Source organism: Eschrichtius robustus, chromosome 19 (assembly GCF_028021215.1).
Source record: "Eschrichtius robustus isolate mEscRob2 chromosome 19, mEscRob2.pri, whole genome shotgun sequence".
Taxonomy (NCBI): Eukaryota; Metazoa; Chordata; class Mammalia; order Artiodactyla; family Eschrichtiidae; genus Eschrichtius; species Eschrichtius robustus.
The window spans coordinates 49,320,194-49,332,351 of record NC_090842.1 but is presented as its reverse complement, the minus strand read 5'-3'; the positions used below and the strand labels follow the sequence as shown (position 1 = coordinate 49,332,351).

At 47.1% G+C, this 12,158-nt stretch overlaps 1 protein-coding gene across 1 annotated transcript in view; it reads right to left on the bottom strand.

The window, feature by feature from the left end:
- The window catches only part of ZNF536 (zinc finger protein 536), a 229,328-nt gene that overhangs the window by 135,291 nt on the left and 81,879 nt on the right, over positions 1 to 12,158 (bottom strand). Inside the window, exon 3 of the mRNA XM_068529227.1 lies at positions 5,413 to 6,981. Within this exon, the coding sequence (XP_068385328.1) occupies positions 5,413 to 6,981 (1,569 nt within the window). The remainder of the gene's footprint in view (positions 1 to 5,412; positions 6,982 to 12,158) is intronic.

The following is a 12,158-nucleotide window of genomic DNA, read 5'->3' as shown; positions in this document are numbered from 1 at the left end:
TACCAACTGTCATAGGCTGTGCACCAGTAGCCCATGCTCCGGTGTCTTCATACACACATATGCAGTGCTCACAGTGTTTTCACGTACACCACCACGGCTCCCTTGGAAATCCCTAACTGACCACAGACCTTAGCCATTTATTGGCCAACGACTGAGGAGGCAGGACTTATTTCCTACTCCAAAGCACTTGCCTTCTAACAGGAGAAGAACTGGGTAGAAACTGAAACGGTGAGACCATGGCAATGAGATGTCAACACAAAATTTCCAGAACTGTCTTCTAAGCTAATGTTCCCACATACCAAGAAATCGCTATCAATGACTTGGCAAGGCAGACCCAAGGAAGTAAGATGTGTCTCCATAACCTTGATGGAAAGTAAGATTTGTGCCTGCTCAATGCTAAAGGGATGACTGCAACCAAAAGACATTTGGGCAGTGACATCATCTCCTTGCGATAGCCTCATGTGGATGTTCACCTCTTCCAGAAAATACCAGCTCAACTGAGAACCATTTATCCAAGCTCTTATACATCCATTGCCTCTTTTAATCCTTACACTTCTGTCCATCAAGCTCACCTCAGAGCCAAGAAAGAGGTCCTGTGTCTTCCTCCTCTGCCCGCATTGGCCATGATGGGGGGCAGCCTTTCAGAGCCCTGGAAGTCTCTGATGCATAGGTAGAGATGTGACCTTCCAGAAATAGCCACTCCAGGCCACCTGGGTCTACAAGTCCTCTCTCTCTCTCTCTCTCTCTGGAAAATCTCTCACATCTCTGGCATTAAATGGCAGTAGATGGAACGTCGTAGCTGCTGACCTGGGTCCTGCCTGCATCATCTCACTGGCAGAGGACAGTTTTCACATGTCTTCTCTAGGGTGACCACATCAACACAACCTTCTTTATACTAGAGCGGGGGCCAGCAAACTGGGATCTGTGGGCCAATTCTAGCCCACTGTTTGTGTTAGTAAATGAAGTTTATTGGAACGCAGCCATGCCCATTCGCTTCCTTATTGCTTATTGTCTGCTTTGTGCTGCCCAGCAGAGACCACAGGGCCTACAAGCCTAAGGGCTCTCTGGCCTTCTAAGAAAACAGTTGCCCACCCCTGAATGTTTTCAGACTGCCTATGCTGAGAAATCAACAAGGTTTCTGGAGGACAGAGTCACATTTTAAAAGAGTTCAGCTTTGTTATCCTGGTTCATTTCATCACACATTTTAGAACACATGAGGTACAGAGGTTTAAATGGACCCCATCTTTTTTTTCAGGAAGGGAGTCCTAATTTTCTTGTTGCTATGAGAGAATCCAGGGTCGCAGGCATAATTTGGGTCAGGGAAGCCAGTTTCCCCCCAGTTGGGAATACTGGGACTATTGCTGATAATGACCCTGCCTTCTCACTGGCTTCCTCCTCGGTCTGGTGGGTCACTTGGTCTGGCAGCCACGACACAAGGGCCTCATGCCCACAATAGACAAGCTGATAGATTCTCCTCATTCAGCCGGGCTTCCCTGAGTGGCGGTAACTCCAGAGCAGAGCTTCGAAGAGTAAGGGGGTTGCACTCTTCTCACTCATGTTCCCTTAATTTGATTTTAGTTCTTCCCCATCAACCCTACCCCTGGGCTCACCAAAGAACACAGAGCAAACTCTGCTTGCAAGACTCAATACACGATGGTTCCCAGACATCTGTCTCAGGTTCAAAAGCAAAAGTAAGGGTTGCTTTCTAAATCCACCAACTCTGGAGTGAAGCAAGCTCTGTACCTGGGCCACGCAGCCAGCCCCCCAGGTGCTGTACAGCCCAGCCTCTGTGCGACTAGGGCCCACCAGAGCACTCTCAGATCTCCGAGCTACTGGCTGTCCCAATAGTTCGTCAGATTTCTCAGGCTGGACAAAGGGGCTGCCTGCCTTGTCTTGTCAGTGGATGTGACGCTGCCCTGGTCTGCCCTTGCCCCCCCTTATTAAATACTCACGTGGATCTTGTCCCATTACAAAACCAAGGTCAAACGCATTCCCAAAAAATCCGAGGGCACATCCGAGTTCTCCAATGGCAGGGAGTACCCTTGTACATTATGCTCTTCAACAGAATAAAGAAAGGTAGGGCCATGCCTGGAGTCTGGAAACCACCTCACGAAATGGGGACTTTGACTGGAGCAGGATTTCTTATAACGAGATCAGGCCCAGAGTGGGAACTGACTCACTCTAGAAGCAACAGTGCATGTCCTTCAGCTTAATCCAAGACGGCTCAATCTCCTCCTCGGGATCATCTGTAGCGTGCCTCTGATCTTTTGAAAATTCATGCTCAAGCTCTCAACGTTGGCACATGCTACATACCTCCCCTACCCGGCTGGCTGGGTTGCCTAGCAGTGGGCAGTGCATATTGTCCAGGACCCCAGGTCCATGACACCAAGGAATGAAAGACCAGAGCTTTAAAAGTCAGAAAGCAGGCATGCAGAATTAAGGAAGCATCCAGAAGTAGAGCCTATAGCATGAAGATCACCCACAGACCGAGGGTTAGAAGACACCTTCTCCACTCACCAGCATGTGTCAGCAGAGCCACTGAGCTCTAGTGGGGGGGTGGGGGGGGTCTATGTGATTCGAACAACGTCTTTACTGATGCTTCTTCTAAAACTTCTACACCCATGAGAATAGAAACAGACAGACATTAGCTCCTCCCACAAGCCTGTTTCTAAGGGCGTCAAAGTGGGGATTTGGGTTTACTAACCAGATAAAATCAGACCCCAAACTCTCTTAAGTTGAGAACTATCAGAATAATTCTTTGGTTAGGCAAAGCCCAGCTTCTTGAGGAAACCAGCTATTAAGCTGGTGGGCTGGTTTGGAAATCCATATCTACTCTGAGTGGAGCAGAGAGGAGAGAATAAACATTAGGAATATTTGATTCCTTGTGCCAATATCATTTCCACCCTGGCAAAGTCAAGCCAATGGGAGTTTGAAGTTTTCAACTATCGTTTGTGCTTTTTGCAACGCTAGAAAGGCAGTAAGAAAAAATGTCCTCAAATGCCCCTTTTGTAGCTCAGTGGGTTTAAGTTTTCCTCACAGGTATCAACTCTTAGGAAGGATGAATATGCCTGGCCCTCCTGGGTCAGAGCAGCCAGCAAGAAAACAAGAAGAGGATTTTGATTATGGTGGGCCAGGTGTGGGAAGGGGGAATGAGAACTGGACAGAGTCAGGCCACCCTGGAGGCGAAAGGACAGGGCTTCCACCCCAACCAAGCAAACACAAAAGCCAGAGAAGGGCCTTCCTTGCCTGCTCCCAAGCTAAAGCAAGAGGGAGGATGCAGAAGAAATTAGCATAAATGAAATGCAGAACTTGTGCACTCTAAAAATAGGCATTTTTTTGGCCGGAGTTAGTTTTGGCATCTCACCATGAGTTCAAGGTGGAGCAGTGAGACCTGGACCGTCCACTGGGAAGCGACCAGGTGCCTTGGAGCCTGGCTGGCCTGAGGGTCTTCACTCCCCTTTTGGGAGAGAGGCCACGACTTACATCTCAGGCTCTTTTGCCCAATGGCTGAAAGGTTGACTAAGCAAGTTTTTTTGCACGTACCCTGGAAATGTCAGGGAAGTGTGGTGAGCTGCTATTCTGGGAGGGGGTAAAAGGGCCTAAGAGCTGCAGCTCGGAGGAAAGTGCTTCCTGGTGCTGCCTTCCCCTCCCTCCACCCTCGCCTGGTGCAAAAGGACACAAGTGGGCACGCTTCCTCAAAGGCGGGCAGCCTTCCTTCGGCATTGATAGGACGATGGGAAAATTAATAGGGGTAATATGAGCTCATTTCAATAATAATGAGCTTATAAACATGCCAGGTTTTGATCTTTTCTGATGCATGGATTCCTGGCAGGAACTATGGGTCCTACGTAGGTATTTGAAAGAACTGAAAATAGACTTAAAAAAAAAACCCCAAACAACAATAAAAAAGAAAGCATTCCAATCACAAACTTAAAAACAACAATAAAAAAAAAAGATCAAAAAAAAATTGGACTGACATAAAACTCTTTTCTCTTTCTTTTAAATATTGTTTTTAACAGCTTCAAAAGTAATGAATTGTATGTGGCTAAAAATAGATCTGGGGGTGCTGGTTAATGGGGCCTTATGAATCATTCAGCATAAGGAATTGTCAATATTTTTTTGAGCTGTCAGAAATCCATTTAGTGATTTTTGACAATTCAAAAAATATTTCTGACTGCTTGATCAAGTTCTTAGTGAATTAGGGAAGGAGAGGGAAAAAGAAATACATCAATTTAAATTATGAACTGAGTCCAGCTTGCTGAATCCCACTCTGTGCTAAAAGGAATGTCAGGATTCAGAAGTTAAACACTACTCCCTTCCATCCATTTTCCTTCCTTCTTCTCTCCTTTCCTTCCTCCCTTCTTTCCTTCCTTCCTTCTTTCTTTCCTTTTTTCAACAAGTGAAGTAAAGTCACAGAAATTAATTCATAGATTACAGATGGAAAGGTACCGTGGTCATTTGTCTCTAGTGAGGATATTTGGGGCTGGGAATAACATCCTGAGCTTCGATTCGGAGAAAGGCTTTCGAATAAGAATATCTGGGTGACAAGAGAATGACTTTGATCCTCCCTGCCCACGCCGACATTGATTTGATGCAGTTCTAGGCTTCAAATCTAGCATTACTTTTTAAGATCTGGAATTACTTTGGAGTAACCATATTCTTTAAGGAGGTAAAGAAGTGCCAGTTTGCTAACAAGATCAGACAGGCATAAATCCAAGACACACAGGATCACAACACTGCTAACCAGGGACTTCATAGTGTACATTCTTGTTCGAACAACAGGTGAAGAAACAGACAGACAGAAGGCAATAATAGAAGGCCAAAGTCACAGTAACTGCCATTTGATATGTCTGAAGATGAATCACAAACACCCCAAACCATCTCCCTGTTTGGAGAGAGGGTCATTTTATTTCTGCACCGTGGTTAGTGTGATATGATTTTAGTATCCTCAAGTCATTATAAAGAAAAGTTTCAGAAAGCAGATTTGGCTTAGCAAAGCAGTAAGGGATTGTCTTTAGGCATCTTATGCACAAGTTGAAAAGACTGAAAAGTTTGCAAGTTACCATGTCTCTTTCTCTTTTTGTTTTTTGAAATTTTTCCTTTCCCCCTCAAGTTATGGGTTAAAAACAGGAGTAGTGCACACTGTGAGACCCCGCCCCCTTTTCCATGCCTTCCGTACAGGCATTTCAGATCACAATGATGCAAACTGAAACACAAAAGTACGAGGTCCAACACTTCTAAATGAAGTTGACTCTCATGATTGTCTATATTGCATATACAGCATAGTCGGGGTATTTTTTATGTGTAGTTCAAAATCTGCTCATGGATAAGTCTACCCCATTTTTTAAAAATGCACAAATCAGCACTGATGCTTTGGGAAATGAACTAAAGGAAGAGGATTCTAAAACTTACCACACAAGTCTGGCCTCTTGATACATCCAGAATTTGCTGTGCTACTTGCAAGTCCGTTAAAGGCTGCTAAGCCATCGGCGCTGTAGGCCCTGAGGACCGACAGCACATTCATCGGCTTCTCCAGGCCCTGGGGCCCCCGCTCTGGCTTGGGCAGGCTCGCCACGGGGTCCTGGGCTGGAAGAAGGCCCGGGCTGTGCCACTGCTTCTCCGATGCCTGGGGTAGAGGGGAGACCAGTCCCTGGATGGGCTGTGGGGCGCCTGCGGGCAGCAGGCCATCCCCACCGTCGCTGCCCCCGTCCTTGTTCAGGGCAGGCGGCTTGCTCATCACCTCCGGCTCCGTGTCGATATCCTCTTCCTCGTTGTTTTCTCCTTTGGACGAGTCCATGTCCTCTGAGGAGGCGATGTCCGAGAGGTCATCAGTAGTGTTCTTATTTGTGGTTTCAGGGATCAGGATCGGGGCATCATCTTCCAAGGGGGCCTTCCCGTCGGGCTCCCTGTTGGGGCAGGCACTGGAGGCCCCCGAGCCCAGCAGACCTGGGTAAACACCGAACTGCTTGTAGAAGTCTGACGGGAAGTTACAGAACGCCGGGTCCATGTGGCCGGGCCATGGGCCACCCTTCTGTTCCCCCAGAGTCTCTTTGACCTGTCCTTGGGCCATCTTTTCAGAAGCCGAGTCTAGAGGCCCCATCATGTTGGAAAGCGCCATCTCTTTGCTTGATTGTACCGAGGGCAACAGGGCCACTTTACTGGCCTCCCGGGCTTGGTCTTTGCAATTGACCGTCACCCCGACGGCGCTATCTTTGCGTTTCGATTTGCCCAGGTGGTTGGCCTGGAGATGAAGGGCCATCAGCTCCATAGAGGACGTTGTGAAAGCACAAAACAAGCAGCCATGCCACGCGATGCTGTCTTGTACAGTCACCGAGGATCCTGGGAGGGAGGCGGCGTCCGGCCGCACGGACAAGTCCAGGGGCTCGTACTGAGACTTCTCAGACTTCCTGGGGGCCGCCTTGCCGCCCACCTTCTCCTCGCCGCCGTCTGCCCCGTGGACCTTCATGGAAGGAGGGTCAGATAGGGCTTTGTCCTTCATGTCCTTCTCCTTCTTCAAGGAGCTTAGGACAAAGCTGTCCATGAACGCTTGCAAGGACCCTTGGAAATTCACACCGTTGTTCACGATACTTTGATAAGCTCTCCCGATTTCGGAGAAGTGGGTGCTTTTGGAAGGAAGGTCGGTACCTTTCAGAGTGTCTGAAGGAGCCTCAGAAGACAAGCCAGTGGCCTGCCCTGAGTGATCTCCAGATGAGAACACCCCTGATGTCCACTGCTGAGACGCAGGGCCACCTCTGAAGTCGATTCCGGGGAGACCCTTAAAGGCGCCCCTCAGGATGTCTGGCCTGATAAACAAAGCAGCTTTGCTGGACAGCTCGTCCCTGTGGTCTTGGTTCAGGGGCTGCCCAGACAGTGGCCCGGCTCCGTTCTGCCGCTCCCGGTGGTGCCGCTCTAGGTGGTATTTTAAGGAGGCTGATTGGGTGCCGGCATAATCACAGTGGGGACATTTGTAGGGTTTCTCACCTGCAAGATTTTGGTATAAGGAGAAAAAAAAAAAAGTGTTAATCTCATTTTGGTGTGCTGAACAAGGCTAGAAGGATCAACATTTGTTCTTGGAAACAAAGCAGCTCAAACTAATAATTAGTCAGAGAACAACTGTTTTTTAATAGAAGAATAATTCGTACTCTTAAGCTTTTTTAATGATTTTGTACCATTTGGGACTATTCAGGAATGACATACTATCTACACACAATTAGCTATCTTTTTCTTTATCTAACATGTGAAAACGGCTGTAGATTTAAAAGCTATGATTATGAAAATTAAGCATAATAATTTCAACCACAGTGATCATTAAAAGTAGAAGTTTAAAAAGACAAAGTATGTAACAAATGGGTGGTTGCAATATTTTGTGTATACAATAGCTCTAAAATTTGTTTAAATTATACACATGGAAACCATTTTTAAACCTAAAAATTTTATGGCACTGTTACGCAAGACTGAAATGAATGATTTAAGTCTTGCTCTGCAGTAAATCATGGATATAATTAGCAAATGGCATACTGCACAAGTAATTTATCATTATTTGGAGGGCACCATTCCAGACGGGCTCAGATATCCGCAGACCTACTGCATTGTTTCTAAATAAAGAACTATAAATACCGATTCTATAAAATATTAATACCATTACAGTGCATTATGATTGCAGCATGTAAAGACATATAGTTAAGATAAAAAGCAGTCAATAAAACTTAAAAGAAAATGAGTAATAAAAAGGCACAAAATATATTTAGTTTCTGTATTTGAAATTAACATTATCTACTGGTCTTTGTAGTGCCTTAAATTTGTACTAATGGCAAACCTAATGCTCTGGTAGTAAAATGTGTAATTTACCTATAATAAGCACTTTCTAGAGAATAAAAATAGCTTTAAAGACTGTTTTAAAACATATAAGATCATTTTCATGAATTAAATATTTATTTAAATCCAACACACAACTTCTATTGTTCTTTCCACTATGGGAAAGATACCATAACATACAACTTAGACCTGCCTACATTGTAGGGGAGAGGAAAAGGGGAGGGTAAACAAATGCGGATTTAAATATATTCCAAGAATTTGTTCGCAATCCAGGGTCTTCTCTGGACTTTGGAATCGAAAAGCTCTCTGGAAGGAATGGGACTGTTAGAGTTCCCACGAGCTTGTTCACAACAACTCCCTGTCAATATCCACAATTAATTCTCCGAGGAAATTCAAGCATTCCCCCACCGCTTCCTTTATTCTATTGTAAAACACACTGATCTAAAAGCAACAGCAAGTCATGGGTGAATGGTGTATTCTGGAGACATTTTACTGTGTCTAGTCTCAGCTGACGCCGTGACTCCCAGTTCTCCAGGCATAGGCCATTTGGGGGTAAGACACTTGTTGGGGGTGGGGTGGGGGGGATGCATGTATTTTGTAAATAAGAGGACCACCAGCCCAGGTTCTGAGCAGAGGACTCCAGGTCACCTCCAGACTGTGTGCTCCAGCCTGGGAGAAGCTATGCCTGCCTCATCAAATGGTGGCTATGTGCTCCTCTTTCCCTCCTACGAGCAGCTGAAGGTTTCCTCTGGACACATCAGATTCCCAGCTGGGAATCTCTTTCTCTGAATGCAAAAGTCACCTTGTCTCTAGACCAATGACATGGATCTAGAGGAAGACTCACTCCCCTTTGATGTAAAGGTACAAATGGCTTCAGGCACCATTTCCCACTTTTTGAAGTCAATCCCCGTGTTAGGCTTGGATTCACTTCAGCCACTGCTATTTGGACATCTCACTGGAGACTAGGGAACCCTCAGTGGGATGGGCACCGTGGACAGGGTACTTCTGGGCTGACCTAAAAGTCTAGTGCCAGTTGGAGAAGAGGCAGCCCCTGAAGCTGAGAGGGTGTCTGTGGGGCTTGTGGTAGGAGAACCTGATGAGGAACTCAAGATCCTGGCCCACGGGTTGATGTAAACCCGGGGGAGGGGCCTGAAGTGAGAGTTGGCAGACGTGCCTACAGGTACTGGATGAGACTCGGGTTGCATTTCAAAAGTGCACCTGGAAACGATTAAGTGCGTCTGGCAAAGGGTTTGTAGGGCATGCATGGGCATCCATCAGCAGGAGCTGCAGAGAGAAAATGTAGACCTTCCCTCCAGGCGTGGGTGGAGTGGGGACTGCCTTTCTTGGCTGACTGCAGGGATGCTCGGAAGGTATGCGTAGATTTCCGAGGGACACATACTTGAAATGCTCACAGGAGCAGTGGCTGTCAGACTGCACTGGGCATTGAATCCCCAGGAGAGTATAAAACACCAGTTCTGGCACCTAAGCCAGAGCAGTTCTGATTCCCTGGGTCTGGGGTGGGTCCAGAAGTGGGTGCTTCTAGTAAGTGCCCCTGATGATTCTGATGCTAAAAGTGTAAACATTACATTTTGAAAAACCAAGTGGAACAGCTTGGGGAGCTTTCAAAAGTGTTAATACCTGCTCCCACTTCCACCTGCAGAAATTCTGAGTTCCCGGGACAGACTGGGCTCTGGGGTCTTTCAAAGGCCCCCACGTGACCCTCTGTGGCACCTGGGTGGGGAACCACTACATAGAGCCTCCCTGGGAAGTACTCTTTTAGGTCGATACTGTGGAACAGTGTAGCAGGGAAGCTAGTCTGGACCTCTGGACCCCAGGAGGCATTTGGAGAGTCTGGACTGGGGACAGAGAACCTGTGTTATTTTTGCTTCACTGGGCATTCCTATCTTGGGACCTTTGCTTCCCCGACCTATAATGTGGCAAGTCGGAGCACATGTTCTCTATGGCATCATGTCAACTCTAGAAGTCATGTCAAGGGCTAAACAAAGTCTCCTGAATGATGCCAGAGGCATACGTGTCCATACATGTATGTACCCACACACCCGGAAACACACGGATTCATTCACACAGTCTCTATTGAATGAGCACCCCCTACCCCCCCCAAGTACTGTTCTTGGTGCTGGGAATTGAGTGAGGAACCGAAGAGACAAGGCCCCTGCTCTCACGGCTTTGAGAGGAGACATATCATAGGATCATTAAAGAAAGAGGCACACACACACACACCACACACACATACACTCACACACACACCACATCACACACACACACACACACACACACACACACCCCCCACACATCACATACACATGACACACACACACACCACACATCACACACGTACACATGCACAACCACACATCACACACACCACACATCACATACACACCACACACCACACACATATACATGCACAACCACACATCACACACACCATACATCACACACACCACACACACACCACACATCACACACACCCCACACACACACACACCACACATCACATACACACACACACACACCACATATCACATACACACACACATACACACCACACATCACACACACACCACACACACACACCACACATCACACACACACACATCACACACTACACATCATACACACACACAATACATCACACACACCACACACCACACACACACCACACATCACATACACACCACACACACACCACACATCACATACCCACCACACAAACACACCACACATCACACACATACACACGCACAACCACACATCACACACACCCCACATCACATACTCACCACACACACACACCACACATCACACACATAAACACACACACCACACATCACACCTCACACACATATACATGCACAACCACACATCACACACACCACACACCACACACACACCACACATCACATACACACCACACACACCACACATTGCACACATACACACACCACACATCACATACCCACCACACACACACACCACACATCACACACATACACACACCACACATCACATACTCACCACACACACACACCACACATCACACACATACACACACACAACCACACATCACACACACACACACCACACCACACATCACATACTCACCACACACACACACCACATCACACACATACACATGCACCACCACACATCACACACACCACACATCACATACATACCACACACACACCACACATCACACACACTACACATCACATACACACCACACATACACACCACACACCACACACACACAAACACCACACATCACACACACACCCCACATCACATATTCACCACACACACACACCACACATCACACACATATACACGCACAACCACGCATCACACACACACACCTCACACACATATACACGCACAACCACGCATCACACACACCACACATTACATACATACCACACACCACACCACACACACTACACATCACATACACACCACACACACACACACACACACACACACACCACACATCACATACACCCCCCACACACACCACACATCACATACACCCCCACACACACACCACACATCATATACACACACACATCACATACACACACACATACACACCACACATCACACACACACCACACATCACATACACACCACACACACACCACACATCACATACACACACACACACACCCCATACATCACATACACACCACACATCACACAGTGCAGGGGAGGATCTCTTCACTTGACCCACTGTTCTTTTAAAGTTCAAAACAGGCCTTGACCACCACTGTTCCAGGGAAAAGAGGCCACATCTGAGAAACAAGAATGCTTCATTCTTAGCATCTGAGCCTCCAAGGATCCAGGCCCTGGTAAATTCGGGGCCACTTAACGAGAGTCCTCAAGGATTATTTTGACTGCACAGGCTCTAGAAAGCCTTCCATGCACCGCCCGTGCACACACCCTGGAACAGCCCTCACAGTGGTTTCTCCACGTGGCTCCACCTCCAAGTTCCTGAGAGGCTTTATTTGGGTGACTGCCTCCTACCACCCAATTCCCCAGATAAATGCTCCAGAGTGAGCTGCATGGGATAAACCCACCCGCTTTGGATGTTTCGTTTTAAAAATGAACAAAAACCTGATTTTATTTTCTTTATAACCCCTAAATGATTTGGATAACCACTATTGTCCTCTGCCTTGAAGCCTTTCCTGGGCTTCATCACTATGAAGGGTACAAGGAAATGCTTTTGAGACCACCACTAGCCCCGGCTGGGGTGCGTTTCTGGTGGGCAGACCCAGGGGTGAGCACATCCCCCTGGGGAAGCCTGGCCACCCAAGGGTCTCGTT